This window comes from Apium graveolens, chromosome 7, assembly GCF_009905375.1.
Source record: "Apium graveolens cultivar Ventura chromosome 7, ASM990537v1, whole genome shotgun sequence".
NCBI lineage: Eukaryota > Viridiplantae > Streptophyta > Magnoliopsida > Apiales > Apiaceae > Apium > Apium graveolens.
The window spans coordinates 258,770,730-258,793,844 of record NC_133653.1 but is presented as its reverse complement, the minus strand read 5'-3'; the positions used below and the strand labels follow the sequence as shown (position 1 = coordinate 258,793,844).

Sequence of the window (23,115 nt, the reverse complement as noted above, 5' to 3'; positions counted from 1 at the left end):
TATTTTTACTTTCTTTTCTCTTCTTTTCTTATTTCGGAGATGGCCATAACTGTTGCAGCAAGATATGCCTCATATTCTTTCATTAACTAGTTGCATTAGTGTTGCCTAGAACTTCGACGTAGTCAATGAAGTAATCGAATTGCAAGTTAACAGATTTTGTTACAAGCATTCTTTTTTACATTTTCTTAGTCCACGATCTTCGAAATTTCGGTACCAAAATGTATGGCCACGGATGAATATAAGTTTAGTTAGAATTACCATTTCGGCAAAATATGAGTCTTTCATTCCTAACATGTCTAGTCGGAAAATAAAAAAATTGGTTTCTAGGAGGGCGATTTTGTAAAGAAGATTTGGTTTGAAGAGTGCTTAAAGTTCCCTGCTCCAGACATCCATGTCTTTCCAGATTTATGAAGAGAAGAGGTGTCATGAATTAAGGTATTTTCATTTGAAATAAGCTCCGAAGAGTCAAAGTTATTATCCAATATGATACTTTCATCAGTATCGAATGAGTCCACGTACAAGGGAGATGGATGTTGGGATCAGAATTGATAAAGGTAGAAGATATAATACTTTTACTTATATATTTTTACTTAATTGCTTAATTACAATTGATGTATCTCAGGTCTTTATATAGCAAGACTAAGAAAACTATGAGAATACATCATTAATATGGTTCATGAATAAGATCAGGAGATTTTTCATTGATTACATTGATTATTTGACTTTGTGCATGCATTACTAATTAATGACTAGAATCTTCTATAGTCTTAAAGATAATTCATGAGAATTACAAATTAGCTTATTTTTAACAATGGAAACCAATTGCAGCGGAAGCAATCATGACATTTAGAAGGCCCTGTATCCGAATCAGTTTAGGGGATCTTATAGTCCATATATAAGCTAGATTATATACTTGGATGCATAAGATAATTAATAATTCAGGGACTATAAAGTGTAGAGGGAGGGCGCTAAGCTCAAGACTCCTTCCCTCATGGCCACCCCTCGTCATATGAAATTAGGGTTTGCGCTTATCTTTACTTTCATGTCAACTTGAACGAAATTTAAAGTTATTCTACCAACTTCCCCAGACAAATAATTAATTAATGATCTACTAACCAGCCAGCTTAGACTTGTTCAGGTTGACATTAATTCATGATCCATTAAATTAGGTACTAGCAAACGCAGCAAAGCATCCTCCTTATGTTTTTGAAGGAACGTCATGTATCTGCGGCATGCATGACTATGAGCGTTTGCATTATTGCCATTTTTTGAATCTATATTTGTAGTAAAATACCATTGTGATATAAGTAAGCATAGTACTATAATGGCATATATAGGTAAGCATCCATTGACTTGTAAATGAACATTAGTAAACTACTAGTACTATATATATTACATTCCACACCTGCAACTACATTCATCAATCTCAATTTCCTACGATTTTACTCATTTCTTTTCTGCACTTGTTTCTTCTCTCTACTTATCACTGCAAGAAATATGGTCATTTGTGACGGAAAACTTGCGACGGAAAAAAATGAGCGCCCAACTTACAACGGAAAAAACTAAAACGTCGTAATTATTTACGACGAAACCCAAAATTGTCGCAAATTTAGTATTTTATTAATAAAATTCTGCACGGTACAATTAAAAAAAATGAAAATCGTTTGAATTTGCGACAATTTAAACATTTCGTCGTAAGTTAATAATTTTTATTAAAATTTTAACTTTAAATTAAATAAAAAAATATTTTGTCTAAATTTACGACGAAATATTTGTGACGAAAAATATTGGATCGTCCAATTTACGACGGAAATTAGAATTCGTCGTAAGGTATCAAAGAGGGAATTTCAACTTTTTCCCCAAAATTTTGGCGGTAAATTTGACTTCTCTCAAACTTTTGGCAGCCAATAATTTATGACGGATCTACTTACATCCATACGGTTGGATCATTGAAAAAAAAAATTTTTAAAATAATCGAAACACCAATTCAGAACTAAACACTAGTTAGGTGTACTAGACAAACTCTGTTAAAATGAAAAACCAAATAAAATTATTTTGATATGAAATTTTAGTAATATCACTAATATATATCTATTGACATCCATACGGTTGGATCGTTGAAAAATATTTTTAAAATAATCGTAACACCAATTCATAACTAAACACTGGTTAGGTGTACTAGTCAAACTCATGTTTGACCGTTAAAATGGAAAATCAAATAAAATTATTTTGATATAGAATTTTGGTTATATCACTAATATATATATCTATTGACATCCATACGGTTGGATCGTTGAAAAATATTTTTAAAATAATCGAAACACAAATTCAGGACTAAACAATGGTTAGTTGTACTAGTCAACTCATGCTTGACTGTTAAAATGGCAAACCAAATAAAATTATTTTGATATGAAATTTTGGTTATATCAGTAATATATATCTATTAATATTCATACGGTTGGATTGTTGAAAAATATTTATAAAATAATCGAAACACAAATTCAGGACTAAACACTGGTTAGTTGTGCTAGTCAAACTCATGCTTGATTGTTAAAATGGTAAACCAAATAAAATTATTTTGATATGAAATTTTGGTTATATCACTAATATATATATATATATCTATTGATATCCATACGGTTGGATCGTTGAAAAATATTTTTAAAATAATCGAAACACAAATTCGGGACTAAACACTCGTTAGTTGTACTAGTGAAACTCATGCTTGACTGTTTAAATGGCAAACCAAATAAAATTATTTTGATATGAAATTTTGGTTATATCACTAATATATATATCTATTGACATTCATATGGTTGGATCGTTGAAAAATATTTTTAAAATAATTGAAACACCAATTCATAACTAAACACTGGTTAGGTCTACTAGTCAAACTCATGTTTGACTGTTAAAATGTAAAACCAAATAAAATAATTTTGATATGAAATTTTGGTTATATCACTAATATATATATATATCTATTGACATCCATACGGTTGGATTGTTGAAAAATATTTTTTAAACAATCGAAACACCAATTCATAATTAAACACTAGTTAGGTGTACTAGTCAAACTCATGTTTGACTGTAAAAATGACAAACCAAATAAAATATTTTGATATGGAATTTTGGTTATATCACTAATATATATATATCTATTGACATCCATACGGTTGTATCGTTGAAAAATATTTTTAAAATAATCGAAACACAAATTCAGGACTAAACACTAGTTAGTTGTACTAGTCAAACTCATGTTTGACTGTTAAAATGACAAACCAAATAAAATTATTCTGATATGAAATTTTGGTTATATCATTAATATATATATCTATTTACGTTCATACGGTTGGATCGTTGAAAAATATTTTTAAAATAATCGAAACACAAATTCAAGACTAAACACTGGTTAGTTGTACTAGTCAAACTCATGCTTGACTATTAAAATGGCAAACCAAATAATATTATTTTAAATATAAAATTTTGGTTATATCATTAATATATATGTCTATTTACGTTCATACGGTTGGATCGTTAAAAAATATTTTTAAAATAATCGAAACACAAATTCAGGACTAAACACTGGTTAGTTGTACTAGTCAAACTCATTCTTGACTGTTAAAATGACAAACCAAATAAAATTATTTTGATATGAAATTTTGGTTATATCACTAATATATATATTTATTTACATCCATACTGTTGGATTGTAGAAAAATATTTTTAAAATAATTGAAACACCAATTCAGGATTAAACCCTAGTTAGATGTACTGGTCAAACTCATACTTGACTGTTAAAATGGAAAATCAAATAAAATTTCGTCGTGGATAGTTTTTTTATTTTATGTAATGATATTTAAAAGTTAATTACCATGTTTCAATCATCAAATTATCACGAATCCATTTTATTTAGACATCTATCATTCTTAATTAACGATAAAAAAAATCTTATTTAAATTTGTTAAATATCATTTATTAAGAGAACATCGACTAAATTGTAGAAAAAAAACAATCAGCTATTTAACGCATCGGCCCGTAAGTAAGATCTTAACCCTATTTCCTCTTAACCTTACTCCTCTCAACTCAATCAACTCGCTACCCACCTCCAAACCCCCTTCTGATTCAACCCAAACTAAAACCTCCAATTTGTTTTAATCCTACATTTATTTCTCTGTTGTATTGATGTATTCATACTTCTTAAAAAATGGCAGCGATTGCAAGAAAGCAAGGTTATGCAATGGCTTCAAATCTGGTAAAAACCCTAATTAGATCCCCAAATCGCACTGTTTCATCTCCTTTATCATCTCTCCACAAGCTCAGATTCATCTGCGGCATCGTCAATAGCGAGGTCACCGTTTCTCACACCGCCAAATGGATGCAGGTTTACATACATGTTTATACAACTTCAATTATTCTAATACCTTTTTTCTGTATTTTATTGTTGAGTTTCTATTATTTTGCAGCTTTTTGCTATTGTTTGTAGTATAATCCTCAAATTTTAGGGTTTGGGTGAATTGAATTGTGAAATGTGTTAATTAGGGGGTGTTTGGGTTGTGAAGGAGAATGGGAATGAAATGTAAATCCGTGAGTCATGTGATGAATGGATTACTCGGTTAATGGTAATGCATTGCATTGCCCTTTTAATCAAATGAATTACGTTATCGAACACAAATACGTGGATAGAGAATTCTGGTTTCTGGTAATCGAATCCATTAAGTTGAACCAAACATGTTTTTTTATTTAGGTATATTGCCAGATTGGTTTGAAGCAGAAGGGGACAATATGGATTTTGGTTGGCCAGTAGTGATCGTCTTGTTTCTGTATAACTCGTAAATACGGTGTATCTTAATGAATTGTGATTGTCTTTTCCTTTCATGTGGATGTACTGAACAGCACCCATTACAACATGTCATACACGTACATACTTGTGACTTAAAATAAAGATAATGTTTTGCCAAAATTATATTATAGGACATATAATTTGTTTATTAATTTTTTAGTCCTTTCCTTCTCTATAATATTATTAAACCAGAATTAACTTGTATTTTTATGTATTTACTTGACGTGGTATTTTTATACATATGTGTGACAATTGGCAATATTTTAGGATTGATTGTCCCAAGGCACTGAGAAAGCCCGAAGTGCGGTGAAAGTGCCTCACACATCTGGTGCCCGTTCTTTTGATAGGCATCGTCGGGTATGCTATTGTATCATACCATTGACTCGCATCTAACATTTCTCTAGAATTATATTAAAATTGTTGTGTGAGTATCTTCATCAGTTTTATATTTGTTTATTGACTTATATTCATAATTTCTTAAATAGGACTATGCAGAGCAACACGGTGGCAATCGGGATGACGTAATTGTGTATAAAGACTGTCACACATTAAACGATAAGGACAGGATTTGTCCGTGAATTACAGAGGACGCCAAATAGATCATTGTAAGTGGTCTTCCATACATAGATATGTTATTACTTAAATGTTAAACATAAAGATATGAGTTTTCTGATCAATTACGGTAGATTCAAGTAAAGATTGCATGATTTTTTAATAGTGGCCTGATTTGTGGAAATTGTAACTATTATGCTAAATAGTAGCAGATTTTGGTCTGCAAACGTAAATTGCCATCAGCTGTATTAGCAGAATCCTGGAGTCTAAGAGAAGTTTCAGTCCTGAATCTGTTATGATTTTTACTAAACAATCCCTTAGCCTGATAGAAAACAAAATCCAGGTAAAAAGTATAAACCATTATAGTTTTCTAATTTGTACTGGGATACAGAAGAGAAACTTCTAACAAGTACATATATGCAACATATATACATGTTCTGATGTACACGATAATGATAGTAGCTTTGGCTGGAGTATTAAAATGACAGTAGTTTTTCTACAATTTGATGTTGATTTTGCTATACACCTTCCTGTTGGGCTTGCCATCTTAGCTTTGTAGTGTTAAAGTAACATATTACTACAATATTATTCTTGTATTATAAATGTTGGCATGTCTTATTATTGTCAAGGTCAATTGTACTAAATTAAATTGCATTGAATCTATTTTATAACTACTGAGGTATTACATATATAACTACTTATACTAATGTATTACAAAATAGATTCAATTCTTGTTTTATAACCAGTGATGTATTGTATATATATGAAAAAATAATATACAAAGTAATTCTAAAATAATTCATATATAAATTAATTTTCTTCTCAAATGATAAAATCCATGACCCTTAATTTAAAAACACAAATAAAAAAAAAATATCAAGTGATAAAGTCATTAACAGCAATGCTGCTTTTTCCTCTTCTGCTGCTTCTTCTGATTTTGTCACGCATTATTTGTTTTCTTTTAGTGTCTGACACTGAGAATTGTCACGCATTATTTGTTACTGAGAACTATATGAGTCTAGCTAGTATTTGAACTAAACATTCTGGTGACGGTAACAAAAAGACAATCAGGCCACTACTTGTCTAAATTAGTACTAGCTAGTGAGCAAGTATGAGGCTAGTTAAATGTGCAACAGGAAAATTACATATATTTATTTTTTGTTGAATATATAAGGAAATCTCAATTAATTATCAGCTGACTTGAATGTTAGGCAAGATATATATTTTAGAAAATTAAAGCCCTTGGACAATAAAACAAATCAAATGCAGTACTATAAGTTACTTTGTGGAAACCGAAACTAGAAAAAAGATCGTGAGAGATGAGTCCCATTGATCTTTTTTATCCTGATCTTCATCCGTGTAGATCATTAAAATAGATAGTTAAATTTAGGCACATTAAATGTGTTTATTTCCCTGTATTATATTGTAGAAAGTGCAAGGATAACAACTAAACAAGTTGACAATATGGATAAATATGCACCTTAACAATAACATAATAAAGTATGATTCAATGAATACCCTGACTTTCAAAAGCAAAAAAGTAGAAAAGTAGGTGCACACAATAAGATAAACTATAAAATGCATTGAGATTATTATTTCCCTAAATTTAAAAATATATGCCAGTGTTAGAATCCTGATTTTAATGTTATATTGTTATGTATATTTTAGGGAAAGGCCCCGACTGACGACGATGATGATGATAATGAGGGCAGTGAAAGGACGGAATCCGATGATGATGAGCGAGATATGAGTATGCCTTATAACGTAGTCTCTCGTGGTGGTCCTATAATTAGGGGTTAAATACCGGTGTAATGGGTTATGAATGTTTGTAGGATAATTTAAATTATCCTTGTGAACTAATTCTGTGAAAATTTGTAAGATGATCTAAGCTAATGATCTAAGCTAATGTCCGGATTGTTTTAACTTTTTATGTAGTCGAAATGGTTTTCTTATGTAAAATGTGATATCTTACATATTTAGCTTCGTTTATATGTGTGGATGATTTCTTATTCTTTGTTTTGCATATTTTAATATATTTTGTTGTTGAATTGCGGTACAATTGTATATAGATTGGGATTTGTGATTGGAAAGGTTTAGGAATCAATTTAAAAGCCGAAAAAGGCTGGAATCAAAAAAACCAGCAGGATTTCCTGCCTGTGGAGATATTATTTTACGACGGAATTCTGGGTTACTTATGACGAAATTTCGTAATTATTCTGGGTACTTACAACGGAATTCTGGTTACTTGGGACGGTTGTTCTTCGTGATTTTATTTATTTTTTTGTTTTTAATTTAATTCTGGCAAGCTTGTGGGCCCAAGGTGTTAACTTACGACACACCGGTTGTCGTAAATTAGGAATAAATGACGGAATATACCGTCGGAAGTTTAGTTATCAGCCAGCTAAAAGTGGGCTCCACTTTCCCTAACTTGCGACGTTTTTCTTAACTTTGTGACGAAATTGGTACTTATGACGAAATGGTTACTTATGACGAAATGTATACTTGTGACAAAATTGATACTTATGACGAAATGCATGTGACGAAAATCTAAACTTAAGACTTGAGCAAAAACGTCGAATATTTCAATTGCGACGATTTGCAGTGTAAAAATTCCGTCGCAAATGGGCATATTTTTTGTAGTGTATCCTTATATTGCAGTTTTAGCAATTAGATCTGAATTATTATCTTCTTTTTGCAAGTATAACAAATATTGGGGACGAAACCGAAAGCAAGGCTTAATCAAGGTTGGTCTATCTGATATTAACAAAGTTAATATGGTGCCCACAGACGCAGAGCGTGCTGCTGCCATCCGCCGCAGAACCAAAAAAACTATTTCAGGTATTTTAAAATTATTTTACATTACATAAATAATTATAAACAAGATTATAAACTTTGTAAGTTTTCTTTACTATTTAATGTTATTATATCTCTTAAAATAAACTATAAACCAGGGTGTGCCTCTGAGGTTATCATTCTCTAATTGACTAATTAATTTATTTTTTGTTTTTTTGAATTAGACAAATAAAGTTATATACAAATTTAACTTTTATCACACTTATATTTCTCGTACCTAAATCTTACTAACTAATATTGAAACCTATTATCGATTTTCATATTAAAGTAGATTCTAATTGTAACATTTTTTTAGTATCCGTAAATTAACCTTAATAGTATATAATCCGGGTAAAATAAGGTTATTTTTATCATTATATATTGTAAATTCTAATTTTAATATGTTGTTGGAATGATTCGAACCTTATGACTATTAAATAATACTAATAATTTTATAATTTTAATATATATTGATGGCAATAATACTAATTTTAAAAAATAAATATAACGGTTCTCGTCGATTTGACTATGGATTGAATGATCAATGACCAACAATCACTAACAACCAAACTTTTAATATTTCGTTTTTAATATAATACTAGTCTAAAATTCGTGCGATGCACATATTATATTTAATATTACATAATATTTTGGAATTTAATTTGAAGTAAAAATTTAAGTTATGAAACTTATTTATTTGAAATTTTAATAATATAATTTGATAATATTTTTTAATATACACAACGGTTTATAAGTTAGTGATACTACAGTTTTAAAAATAATATAATGATTAAAATTTATATTTTTATTGATATTGATAGGTGTGTTAACGAAAGATTATTATATCTAATTTAAAGGTAAATTTTAGCCGAAATCAATGCTATACGAATTGTCATTAGTCTGTTAACCGACCAAATCCAACTAACTATATTCATATTTATGTTAGTTTAATATGTTTGATAAAATTATGCTAGCTTGAGCCCCGTTATATCGACCAAATTCAGCTAATTATACTTACTATTTTGTTTAATTTTATTTTAACTGAGGGTGATAATTATTTTATTTTAGACCGAATGGATGATATGTATTATTTTGTTGTAATTCGATGACATTATATCGACTCCATTAATTTCCTTTCAAATTTTTAGTTTGTTATAGTTCGGTCCAATAATATAATAATTTTAGCGGGATCAATAATATTTATTATTTTATTTTAGCCTGATTCTTCAAATCCAACTAAATATATGTAGTTTTTTTTAATTTTTTATTTAAAATTGGATCAATAGTATAATTTTGTTTTGCTCGACCAAGTCAATTTTATATATTATTTTGTTTTAACGAAAACCTTTAGACATATTTTAATACTATTGCGTGAGTCCGAGGGGTTTACTCAGTGCACCCGAAGGGTAGCGACCGCGGGTTTCCTACGATAAGAAAAATAGTACTATAATTACGGTGACAGGACCAACTATACGAACTAAACTAAATATTTATCTATTTATAAGAGCTTTTTATTTTAAATATTACTAGTTACGGTGATCAGACCGACTAACAACCAAACTTTTATTGTTCCATTTTTAATATAATAGTACTAGTATGTAGCCCTTGCCATTCACGGTTGTTTTTATCACTATATATTGTAAATTCTAATTTTGATATGCTGCTGGCAGGATTCGAACCTTATACCTCTTAAAGAATACTAATTTTTTAATATAATTTTAATATGTTGCTGGCTGGATTCGAACCTTATACCTCTTAAATAATACAAATTTTTAAGAAAAAGTTCTAACGGTTCTTGTCGATTTGATCTAACGACTCAGGATTAATGATCAATGACCAACAACCACCAATAACTAAACTTTTAATATTTCGTCTATAATATAATAGTATAGATAATATTATAGATGTTGAAAATATATTGTAAAGATTAATCATAACCCATCTGACACTACCCTTGCACATTAGGAGATAATTTAGCTATTGATTAAACAATCATATTTGTTTCTCTATGTTTCCTTGAACACAAATTTAATATCTTGCATCCCAAAAATCTAACAAGACCTTGAACATCAGCAACTAAAACTTCAACATCCCCTCAACCTAGCTACATATTTTCTAAATATATTAAAACAGTCCAACTCCAAATAAAAGTTGGGACAATTAAATCTAACTCCTAATAATAAACCTTGTTTAACAGCACAAAGTTCTTTTACACTCTTATAATATAAAAATGCAAATTTCAATAAATTAGAAGTTAATCCAAAACCACTACTTAGGGATGCTTGAAAATAAATATTGATGGTAATGTTGGTGTTGGTGAAAATAAGAAAGGTATTAAAACTAGAATGTTCTTGATGATGAGTATGATAATAAGCTGAATGTGTGTCATAAAATTATATTTTTAGGTTTGGTTTACCATTATTTTTAAATATATATATATATATATATATATATATATATATATATATAAATGAAAGTTTCCTGGTATTATTAAAAAAAATTAAGAATATCTCTACAATGGTCACCTTAAAGAATAATTCATGGATTGCTTTCAACCTTAACTTAAAATTTGACTAATTCTTTAAAACTCATAATTTATCACCATATATATATATATATATATATATATATATATAGTGCACCGAGTTTTCTTTATTATAATATTAATCTAAAAATGTGTTTCGCACAAATTAGTAAATTAATTTATAATATAAGCCAAATCATATAAATATAATGTAGTATATCACACAATATATTCTAATAAATTATTGTGGTAAGATACGAAAATCTCCAAAAATTAAATGAGATGGTTTAAACTTGCACTACATGTGTAAGTTTATTATTTTTAAATCTCTTTAAAAAGAGTATGTATATAAAAGTGTCTCGACTAATGCAAGGAAATCATTCTTGTTTATAATTTTAAGAAATTATCAAACCTAAATTCTTTTTCACAACATTTTCTAAAACTAAAACATTCACAGCAGTATAAATACCTCATTTTGCTCTAATATATTTCACTAACATTATTCTCTTATATTACAACAAATTTGGCCATGTGTCACCTAAATTTTACACTGAAAATTGTTACAATTAATTAGGTTGCAAAAGAAAATTTTTGTCATTCATATAAACTTAGCAATACTTTTTTCTTATAGGGAAAATTTAGTATAACAGCATTTTTGGAGGTTACTAAATTCACGGAATAAAATATGGATATTTTGTTAAACACACAAAAAAATATATGATAAATTTGAATGGATGTTACGACTGATCTTGTTGATTGATTACTATGAGTCAAGAAAATATGTATACTTTCTCCAATATAAACCGTTCTCAACCCAAAATAAGAGGTCTATGTGCGTATTTATACGGGCTAAACCCACACGTAGTTCTTGGTGAATATGTTACCTCTCGAAGGGTTAGGGTTTCGTTCGGTGCATCAGAGTTTAGGCCCAACAACCATGATTTAAGCCCATTTTGGCCTTGTAATTACCATGATACGAAGCGGAGTCTTCAACGAAATAGGTGTGAGGCACCCTTTAGCTATACATGCGATCCCTATGGACCTTTGCATGCGGTGTGGCTCCTAAATGTACTCATCCGACCCCCCTCCTTAGAGGAACTTCTGCTATGACCTTCATCTCGCTAATATATGTGAGGCGTCATTATAGGAGTTTTTTCTCCAAATCTTCAAGCCGTTAATAAGAGAATAAAGTATCCCCAAATGGGCTAAGTGCTTGTTGTAGTAGAGATCCTTCTGGTCGCTACGTTATATATCTTCGGGGTCGCTTTACGCCCATCTATATGGGGGGAACTTATCTAAGAAAATTCATATGATCCTTAACTGGGATCATATTTTCCATCATAATTGGACCCATTGGGCCTGTATAGGACAAATGTCAAAAGTGGGCATAACAACCCCCCCGATTCTTGGTAGCTATTAGAAATACGACATAGAATCATAGTTCATATTTCATTAAACGAGGCATGGCCTGGGTCCTTTAGCATTATCCAAATGTGTTTACATCGTTCTTCTTACTAGCCGTTTGAACTGAAGCATCTTCTACCATGTGTCATACCACGAGATTGATGCTCAAGGGCTAAGATTACACCACCTATTATGCATATTCAATCTCCTCTACTGCCTATAAATATATGGGATTCAAACTCATTTTCCCACATTTCCATAAACAAATTCACGAATTGCTGCCAAATTTCTCAAGGATCAAAGCGGCTAATATTCGAATATCAAGAACAGTCTACCCGATTCAGCCCTCACAGTCTTCGAGCTCTTCTCAATCTTCAAATAGTAAGCACTTTGATTATTTATTTACATAAATCATGCATCTATTCTTGTTTGTGTGATGTAGATCACGCATTCCCTTACACATAATAACACGAGGGCACCCTTATGCGAGCTTTAGATTTTGTCGCCATCTTTATGCATCCCCATTTAGATATTCGCAATCCCAATTGGAAGTAGGCTCGTGTGTGGTGAGGATACTAGGTATCACTTTCTTTAATTTTATGTGTCTCAGCTAGCTATTTCCTTGATTTCTTTAAGAGCACGCCCTGATTAAATCACCACATTTTCAAATATCGAGTGACGCGTTCAGCTTCTTCGTTAAATCATTTTCCTCGCAACCAAAGAAGCTTCGTGGAGTTTCAAAAGAAATTGAATGAAATGTCTGGACATCATGACACCCCTCTCGCCGAACCCTAGAATTAGCGAAGAGGTTGCTGCCAATATTGTGAGGGTCCAAGCTGTAACAAGCTCCTCAAATTCATTCCAACTCTTCTTAGATCCGACGTGTAATCAAGAAAATTGTACTCGTGGCTCTAACATCGGCCATTGGCACAGAAAGAAGCTTTATAGGCCCGTTATTCCTGAATATATTCCTATCAATCAACAAGAGGACGAGGATATTGGAGAAAGTGAGCCAATTTGTAGATCTGCTGAAACAACTCAATAACTGTTGACTAATGCAGAGAAGGCTTTGTTGGATATTATCCGCTTTACTATTAGAGTAGATCGGTTATTTTCAGAGGCTGGGTTGTCTGGCCATCACGACCTCATCAATCATGATAAAAATTCTCCTACTGGCTCATTTGGCGGGTCCTATCATGATGTTATTGCGGAGCCTGGGGGTTATTTTTAGGATGCCCCAAATTCTGAAAATGAAGTCTATATGTTTAGCCAGAGTTTAAGCCAATTCCCCCGCTGAGCCACATGAGATGTTATCGCTTCAATCACCCTGGAAATGTCAGGCGTGTTCCTCATATGGTCCTTTTAACAGCTTTTTTGAAACTTGGCATTTACCCATCCATCCATCCTTTTATTAGAGATGTTTTCGAGGAGTATTCATTGGCACCTATTCACATCAACCCAAACGGCTATCGTTTCATGATTGTACTTTATATTCTTTATCACTAGGAAAAGTACCCCCAGTAATGGCCAAAGACATGGGTTACTTTTTATTAACTCAAACAGGCCCAAAGACGCGAATTTGGCTACATGAACTTTTAGGTTTGGCCAGAGTACACTAAAAAGAATTTGGTGTATAGGGCACCCCTAGAAACGTTGGCTCATGACAAGAACCTTAATTTCATATTTATGATGTTCCACGGCCCCCACCACCTTTAATTATCTTCCTTTTGTTCCAGTGTAAACTTTTTTTCGTAGGGTCGCAAAAGAATACTTTGATAAAACCTCCAATCCTTCGGTCGTAAAAAAGGCTTCACGGAAGCGAATATGCAAGGACATCCTTGGTTAATATTCACAAGCTCGTTTTTTTATGTTTACCATTTATACATTTATCATCTGTTGTGTGCGCACATATATTAGAACCTGTTTATAATTTTATCATATATGTCTAAGTATTTTCTCCTTTTTCTTTCAGATATATCTACATCATCAAAGGCTCCTAGAAAATTCGCGCTCCATTTTCCTGATGAGGAGGATGAGGTGATAATTATGCCTTCCCCTCTTAATCCAAATAAAGGAGTCATTATCCGCGAACTCCAAACTGTTACCGCTCCCTTTCAAAGCAAAGAGGTGGATGCCCATGTTAAACGGAATCGCCCGGAGGGCCCAGAGATGACAGGTAATGTGGCAAAAAAACAGAAGGCTTGGACTCCTACCAATTCCATTGTACAACAGATGTATGCCAAGATGGGCCATCATAATGCTTCCGAAGCTGAGGTTCAGGACTGGGTTAATGCTGATGTTGATGCTTCTATTGATGTGACCACAAATCTTTGTGCGGAGCTCATCATGAGGCAGGCCTCTCATGCCAAAGAATTAAAGAAATTGAGTCGCGATAACAAAATTCTGAGGTTTAAATTGACCCGGGCTGAATCTGATATGAAGAAACTGTCTACGAGTCACGAGATGAAGCTAAAGCAGGATACTGAGCAGTTTTGGAAGGAGCTCTTCGAAGAGAGGGAGAAGGTGAAGAATGTAGAGAAGGCTCGCGATGATGCTGTTGAGGCAGCCCGTTTTGGGAAAGAGTGCTCAGATCAAGCAATCACTAACCTTAACACCAAGCTCGAGGCCTCTCCTTTTGATAAGACTGAACTTGAAACCGAATAGCAGGACGTTGGTAAAAAGGTCTCCATTAAGCTTTCCTTCCCAAAGTTACATACTTTGATTGGATCATCTTCGGCTCGCAAGATAAGACAAGAAGATATAGCCGCAAAGCGACTGAGCTTGCGAGGAAATTGGCTGAAGATGTTGCACGCTAAGACAACCCCAAAACCTCAAGAAGGTGCTCATAAGTGATTTTGACATGCAACCTCTTGCATTATTTATTCATCCTTTACTTCTAAACAATGAACAAATGAGGGTGGGCTTCCTTCAAAGCTCTACAGTTGTAAAACTTTATTAACTTATCTGGAATCGCGTAGCAACCCAAGACTTATGTTTTTTTGTTTCGCAATATTTTTTTTTTATTTTCATGCCTTAGTCGCATATATTTATGCTCCTCTTGGGGCCTTTTAACAATGTTTAAGGAAACTTTTCCGAGCAAGCCAATATCTATTTTAGCGGCCCCCTTCATATAAGGTCGTTTTTAATAAAACTCTTGACTTAATATGTTAGTTGTAGTGTTAATCTTTATAGGAGTCGCATTAGCGGTCATCATGAACCTTTTTGGGATTGATATGGCAGCTCTAGTTGATATTCCTTTATTAAGGAACCTATATTGAGCTTTGCCTAGCGAATACCTCTTAAAATCATATTGCGACCTACTCTCAATGAGCGCCCTTCCTAGATAATCCTATCCGTTATAGACTTTAATGGGGATTGCTTGTGCGACCTTAAATGCCTTATTCTGTTTTTATGTGTATACTCCTTAAACGTTTTCTTATTGAATCTTTGCTAAGAGTGTACGAACAGGGCGAGGACTGTGCTCACAACGGTTCTACCAAAACTTTATAGTCAACATTCGAAATGATTAATGATATACAACATAAGCAAAGTATAAAAATTGAAATTGTCATTGAATTAAAATCATGCATATATAATAAGGGGAGAAGCCAAAGTCATTACATCAACTAGAGGGGCGCTTATATGACTACTACCCCTAGACTAAGGATACATTTATTCATACTAAGTCAAGAATTAAAAAATAATAAGATAAAAACTACCAAGAGAAGTGTGTCTATTACTCTTAGTATTTCTTGAAATGCTCTGCATTCCAAGATCACGGAATCAGCTTATCATTCGTACCAGTAAGATGGTAAGTCTTCCTAAAGCACTGATTTCACCTCGTAGGTTCCTGCCTAGTTAGCCCCAAAGACATCAAAGTACAACCTGTGATTTTCCAGGTTAGCTTTAGGTCATAATATTCTCGCCTAAATGACCGTGAACCAACATCCAAAGGTACCATTTCCTCGCACCCATAGGCGAGAGAGAATGGTGTATCTTCTGTAGTACTTCTTGGGGTCGTATTATGTGACCAAAGAACTCTTGGCAAGTCTGCATGCCAGTTTCTCTTACTATCTTCAAGCATTGATTTCAAGGTGTACTTGCTGATCTTGTTTATAGCCTCGGTCTGTCCATTGCTCTCTGGATAACTAACGGCCATAAGACTTTTCTTAATCTTCAAATTCTTGCAAAAAAATTTCATCTCCTCGCTATCAAACTGCTTGTCATTATCAGAAATTAGTTGATAGGAGATCCCATAGAGACACAGAATAGCTCTTTGTACAAAATCCACCAGATTCTTGTAAGTTAGAGAGGTCAGGGGTTCGGCCTCGGCCCACTTAGTGAAATAATCCACAATAACCAGTGCGTACTTAACGCCCCCCGCCATATGAAGTTCATCTATCAAATAAATTCCATATATAGAAAATGGCCACAAGCTCGTGAGTGAAGTGAGTTGTGTGGTATGCACCTTACTAAATATCGCATACCTTTGACATTTTTCATAGGATCTCACAATTCGAAAGAGTCTTTTTTTAAAGTGGGCTAGTAATATGCTTATCGTAAAATTTTCTGGGCAAGCAAACTACCCTGTGAGTGATTGCCACAAATTCCTTCATGAACTTCCTACAGTATACAATCACATTCTGTTCCCGAGACACACCTCAGAGAGGTGTATTGAAGCCTCGTTTCTATAAGATCTCGTCATAGATCACAATACAAGCTGCTTGGTATTGAATCTTGTTGGGTATAATTCTAACTACACAGCAACAATGGACAGTTATATATATAATAACAAGAACATGACAAATAACCTAACTAACGAAATAAAACACGAAGGCAATAACAAACTATAAAGACTGTAATTGACAAAGAAAGTAAAGAAAACTTATCTCTTATCGCTTTCCAAATTCTGATAAGAAGAAGAACACAACAGCTGAGTCGCCAAACCCTTCAAGAGGACTTGACTGTTCTTCAAGAGATTATTGCCCCCCACTTAAGCTGTGATGGAATGCAGCAATATCGCTTCCAGGATAAAACAACAACAGATCAATCTGGCCACAGAACCAACAATGATCAACGGCGACTCGCACCTCAGTTTGCCCAAAAAACCTATGCAACTCATATATGTTTGCGAGGTAGGCACCGAGACTTGTGTCATTTTAATCTCAAGTATACCTTTCAATATATAGGCATCTCAAGTTGCTCTTCTTCTATTTTACTCGATGTGGTACACCAAGTAACAAAACAGAAAAAGTAAACAAAATGGGTTTTTCTTATTATTTATATTATATCCTGATTAATTAATATTAATATTACAAAATATATTCAGAGTATGATTAAAATAATCCTTACTCAATATATTTTATATTAATAATTAAATAATCAATATAAATAATTAAACTTGTAATAGAAAAAAAAATATAAGAGTTCCCACTAGCACTAGGCCACACAAACATTCCACTTATGCTAGTAGTTGTAAACAACACTAACACAAGATGCTATATAAACTCAATATCTTTCTTTTACAATACCAATGTGGGACAAAATCCCCATAACCCATTTCAAACAAGCAACTTTATCTCAATATATTTATGGATTCCACTAAGAAAATATCTTAGATCCAAATATGAAAGTTTAAGTCCTCATATCAAGAAACAACCTCCAAGTGTTAGTTTCCGGAAATCATATCAAGAACATATATAAAATATGCCTCAAACTTTCCATTTTCTAACAATCCCCACAAATCCATAATTAAATTGCATACCAGATTTTATCATGACTTGCTTTTCAGAGTCGGTACCCTCCCGGGTTTGAACCCTCCTAAGTCCTCTACATCGATGGCTACCGGATACAGATGGAATGTTTCACCTTGAATCTTTATCCGTTGGGTGTAACCACACTCCATAGACGACGACAAGTCAAAGGCTATGGTGCCAATCTACGGCTTTGAGACGTTAATGGTCATGTCTCGATCCTGTTCGTCGAATGTTTCGAGGAATAACCCTTTCCTCTAATTGCGACCACACAATTACATTCGCTTAGCTGGGCATCTCCAGAGATGTATTGCTATCATCTTGTCAAACGACTTGACCCCATTCAGAGTTCAAATAACTCTTGCCAACTAGCAGTTCAAGTACCTCTTAAGGTTTATAGGGGATAGACTCAGATACATAAGTATCTAAATATATATGGTAGAGGTACTACCAATTCATCCTTACAACTTGTTATTACCACATTGAATACACTTCGAGGGATCTCCTCTCAGGTGTATTGGGTTCCCGCTGTTGATGAATTATGATGGGTTACCAGTCCCATCCCCAACCTCGACTTAAGTACTATAGCATGCTCAATCCCTTTAGTCAGCGGATCAGCTATATTATCCTGAGTTCCTATGAACTGTATAGCAATAATCCTATCAGACACAAGACCCCTTATAGACTTTAGTCTAACTTGGATGTGTCTCTTTGTTTTAGCATTATACTTTACACTTCTGACTTTGTCGATAGTTGTACGGCTATCATAATAACAGAAATGGCAGGAAGCGGTTTGCTTACTACAGGTAACATACTCATGAATCCATGTAACCATTCAGCCTCCATCCCCGTGGCATCAAGTGCACACAACTCAGCCTCAAAAGTAGACCGAGTAATCAAAGTTCGTCTAGAAGACTTTCAGGACACTGCTCCACCCGCAAGGGTAAACACATATCCAGTCACTCCATTGGAACCAGATTTCTTAGCTATCTAACTTGCATCACTGTACCCCTCGAGTACCCCCGGAAATCTCCGGTAATGCAAGCCAAGGGAAATAGTTCCCTTCAGATATCTAAGAACTCTATCCAGTACCTCCCAATGAGTCTTGTTTGGATAGCTTGTATATCTAGCCAACTTAGACACAGAACAAGAAATATCTGGCCTAGTCACATTAGCAAGATATTGCAAACTCCCAATAATTTAAGAATACCTTAACTGAGAAACAGGAACTCCTGAACTATTCTTGACTAAGGCAACTTTTGAATCATATGGTGTACTAGCGATTCTACAATTTGAATAACCATACTTCTCAAGTATAGATTTCTCTATATAATGAGACTGTGACAGAGTTATTCCATCAGTTGACTGAGTCAACTTGATCCCAAGAATCACACTAGCTTCACCCATATCCTTCATCTCAAAGTGCATCTTCAAGAAACTCTTTGTCTCATTAATAATCTCAATATTGGTTCCAAACAACAAGATATCATCTACATACAAGCACACGATCACACAATCATTACCTCTAACCTTATAGTAGACACACTTGTCACTTTCATTAACTAAAAAATTCGAAGTCTAAAACAGTTTCATCAAACTTTTTATGTCAGTCTATAGGTGCTTGTTTAAGGCCATAGATGGACTTGACTAGTCTACATACTTTCCTCTCATTACCAGAAGCAACAAATCCCTCAGGCCGGTCCATATAAATCTCTTCTTCAAGGTCACTATGAAGAAAATCTGTCATTGCATCCATTTGATGGATGATAAGACCATGTACAAAAGCCAATGCAATAAGCATTCTGATTGTTGTCATTCGGGCAACTGGAGAATATGTATCAAAATAATCAATGTCTTCCCTTTGCCTAAAGCCTTTAGCAACTAGCCTAGCCTTGTACTTATTTATTGAGCCATCAGGGTTTAGCTTCCTCTTGAAGATCCATTTACATCCAATAGTAGAACACCCTGGAGGGAGATCAACTAACTCCCATGTTCCATTTGAAATAATTGAGTCAATTTCACTCTTTACAGCGCCTTTCCAATGCCTTGACTCCGAAGAATCCTTGTCTTGACGGAAAGTTAAAGGCTCATCCTCGACATTGTAAGTGATAAAGTCACTTCCAAAGTCCTTGACTACCTTTGCACGCTTACTCCTTCTAGGTTCCTCTACTTTGTTAGGAGTAGAGCTACTACCAGGATCCACCCCCACATTTGTCATCTCTTCCACATGATCAGGAATATAACTTGACGTGTGAGTGGGATCATCCTCAGAACTACCCAAAGATATAGCAGTCTTCATTGGGAATACTTCCTCAAAGAAAGTTGCATCACGAAACTCAACTATCGTATTCGCCACAATACCATCTATGTCAGATTTTAATACTAAAATCTCATAGCAGTTGTGGTTTCAAGATAGACCAGAAAGATACAATCAACAGTTTTCGGACTCAGTTTCTTTCTCTTGTGTTCAGGGATAAGCACCTTAGCAAGGCACCCCCACATACGAAGATAACTCAAACTTGTCCTACGCTTTCTCCATAATTCATATGGTGTCTTGTCCATTTCAGAGGGACTCTATTCAGAATATGGCAAGCCGTATTCAAAGCCTCTCCCCACATGTACTTAGGCAACCTAGATTTAATTAGCATACTGTTAATCATGTCTTTAAAAGTTCTGTTCTTTCGTTCTGCCACCCATTAGACTCAGGTGTGTATGATGGAGTAACCTCATGAACTATACCATTGCTTGCGCAAAATTCATTAAACAAGGTACTCGTATACTCACCACCTCTATCAGACCTCAAACGTTTAAGTACTTTGCCAATTTGTGTTTCAGCTTCATTTTTATACATAATGAATTTATCTAGTGCTTCATTCTTATGTTTAAGAAAATAAACATAACAATATCTACTACAATCATCTATAAAGGTAATGAAATATCTACAGTGATCCTTAGTCAACACACCACCAAATTCACATATGTCTGAGTGCACTAAATCTAACAAGTCTGAATCCCTAACAACATTATGAAAAGGATTCCTTGTTTGTTTAGAAGTTACACACACTTGACACTTAGATTTCTTATCAATGGCGTACTTTGGAATCAACTCTAAATTCATCATATTCTTTAGAGCACCAAAATTTAAATGACCAAGTCGTAAGTGCCACAAATCAGATGATTCTACACAATTAACAGAAGGTGCAACACTATCATTAATAAAACCACCCAAAACGGGTTCAACATTTATTAAAAACAAATCATCAGACAAGTAACCCTTGCCAAAGAATGTACCAGTATGAGTAATAACTACTTTATTATACTTCAAAGAAAGTTCAAAGCTGTTTTCAACTAAACAACTTCCACTTATAATATTTCTACGAATAGAGGGAACATGATACACTCTAGTGAGAGATAGAATCCGCCCAGAAGCAAACTTCAGGTTCACGTTTCCTATTCCAAGCACTTGTGCAGCACTCGCATTCCCGATCGTCACTGTCACTCCATGACTGTTGATAAGATACAAACAAGCTAATATCAGCACAAATATGTACATTAGCTCCAGTATCAATCAACCACTCACGTGACAGATAAGTGAAAAGTAGTACAGGGTTGTAAGTAACATACCCGTCATCGGTTCCAGAGGCAACAACCTCACCAATGACCATTTTAGCTACTGGCCCATTCGTGGTTCCAAGTCCAAGCACAGTATTTGCTTGAGCTACCACTCCAACTTTCTTAGCTTTCTTACTTGGACAGTCCTTGCTCCAATGACCAACCCGTCCACAAGACCAACATGGTTTGTTCGCCTTTGGTTTCTTAGCCTTGTTCTAGTCAAGTTTAGTGTTAGCCTTCTTAGTGACTACCTTTCTTTTCTGTCCTACAGTCACTACATTTACCTTCGAGCTCCCATGTTCCACAGGCAACACATGTCCCTATTTGGACTTGTGCTACTCCCGTACTGAGATGTCCAACATCAAGTTAGTCCATGTGATCTCTCCTTTCTGTCTTTTCAGGGAGAGAGCAAACTCTTCCCAAGACTTAGGGAGCTTTTCAATCACAGACATCACTCGAAACTTCTCAAGCAAGACCATACCGGACTCACCCAAATCATGAACTAACATCTCAAACTCATGAATCTGTTCAGTCATGGATTTTCCATCCACCAGCTTAAAATCAAGAAACCTAGCCACATAATACTTCTCAAAACCTTAAGAATCAGTATTATGGGTTTGGTCCAGCTTTTCCCATAAGACTTTAGCAGTATAGGCATCTGATGAATAAACATCGAATAAGGTGTTCTCCAAGGATGCCAAAATGGCTGCCCTAGCCACCCCATCCTTCTCAGCCCATAAAGCATAAACCTTAACAGATTCAGCTTTCTCTTGATCCAACCCGGGAGGATCATAATGTACCACTAACCATAGACCCTTAACCGTTAACCAGAGCTTCATTTTTTTTTCTCTGCCAATGAGAAAAAGAAGCTCCACCACTAAATTTATTAGGCATACCCGATAAATCAATTGGCTGGGGAAACGATACGTGGTCCAGTCAATGGTAGTAGTACCACCAGAACCAGAACCAGTCTCAACAGTTTTAGGAACATCAGCAGTTTCATTAACCATCTCGCTAATTAATATATAAAACAATAATATTTTCAAGATTGTTGGGTATAATTCTAACTACACAGCAACAATGGGCAGTTATATATATAATAACAAGAACATGGCAAATAACCAACTAACGAAATAAAACACGAAGGCAATAACAAACTATAAAGACTGTAATTGACAAAGAAAGTAAAGAAAACTTATCTCTTATCGCTTTCCAAATTCTGATAAGAAGAAGAACACAACAGCTGAGTCGCCAAACCCTTCAAGAGGACTTGACTGTTCTTGAAGAGATTATTGCCCCCCACTTAAGCTGTGATGGAATGCAGCAATATCGCTTCCAGGATAAAAGAACAACAGATCAATCTGGCCACAGAACCAACAATGATCAACGGCGACTCGCACCTCAGTTTGCCCAAAAAAACCTATGCAACTCATATATGTTTGCAAGATAGGCACCAAGACTTCTGTCATTTTAATCTCAAGTATACCTTTCAATATATAGGCATCTCAAGTTGCTCTTCTTCTATTTTACTCGATGCGGTACACCAAGTAACAAAACAGAAAAAGTAAACAAAATGGGTTTTTCTTATTATTTATATT

At 34.0% G+C, this 23,115-nt stretch overlaps 1 protein-coding gene across 7 annotated transcripts; it reads left to right on the top strand.

Annotated features, from left to right (window-relative positions):
* Positions 1-4,019: 4,019 nt before the first annotated feature.
* LOC141670549 (uncharacterized) lies at positions 4,020-15,240 on the top strand. Of its 7 annotated transcripts, none has more exons than XM_074476448.1 (5): positions 4,020-4,381; positions 4,745-4,820; positions 5,108-5,197; positions 5,326-5,445; positions 14,125-15,240. In XM_074476448.1, exon 5 carries the CDS (start codon positions 14,199-14,201, stop codon positions 14,814-14,816), a length of 618 nt encoding a protein of 205 aa, XP_074332549.1. In that variant the 5' UTR covers positions 4,020-4,381; positions 4,745-4,820; positions 5,108-5,197; positions 5,326-5,445; positions 14,125-14,198; the 3' UTR covers positions 14,817-15,240. The 7 variants fall into 7 exon arrangements, 5 of the variants coding, with proteins under 5 accessions (XP_074332549.1, XP_074332548.1, XP_074332547.1 ...); XM_074476447.1 differs by having other exon boundaries at positions 4,745-4,829; XR_012554606.1 differs by lacking the exons at positions 4,745-4,820; positions 14,125-15,240 and adding an exon at positions 7,061-7,403.
* Positions 15,241-23,115: the final 7,875 nt, after the last annotated feature.

Bases quoted from the DNA above. Each gene is read 5' to 3' on its own strand.
- LOC141670549 (XM_074476444.1), top strand. From the start codon at position 8,167: ATGGTGCCCACAGACGCAGAGCGTGCTGCTGCCATCCGCCGCAGAACC. The intron at 8,231-14,124 runs GTATTTTAAAAT...TTTTTCTTTCAG, and splicing joins AACCAAAAAAACTATTTCAG to ATATATCTACATCATCAAAG.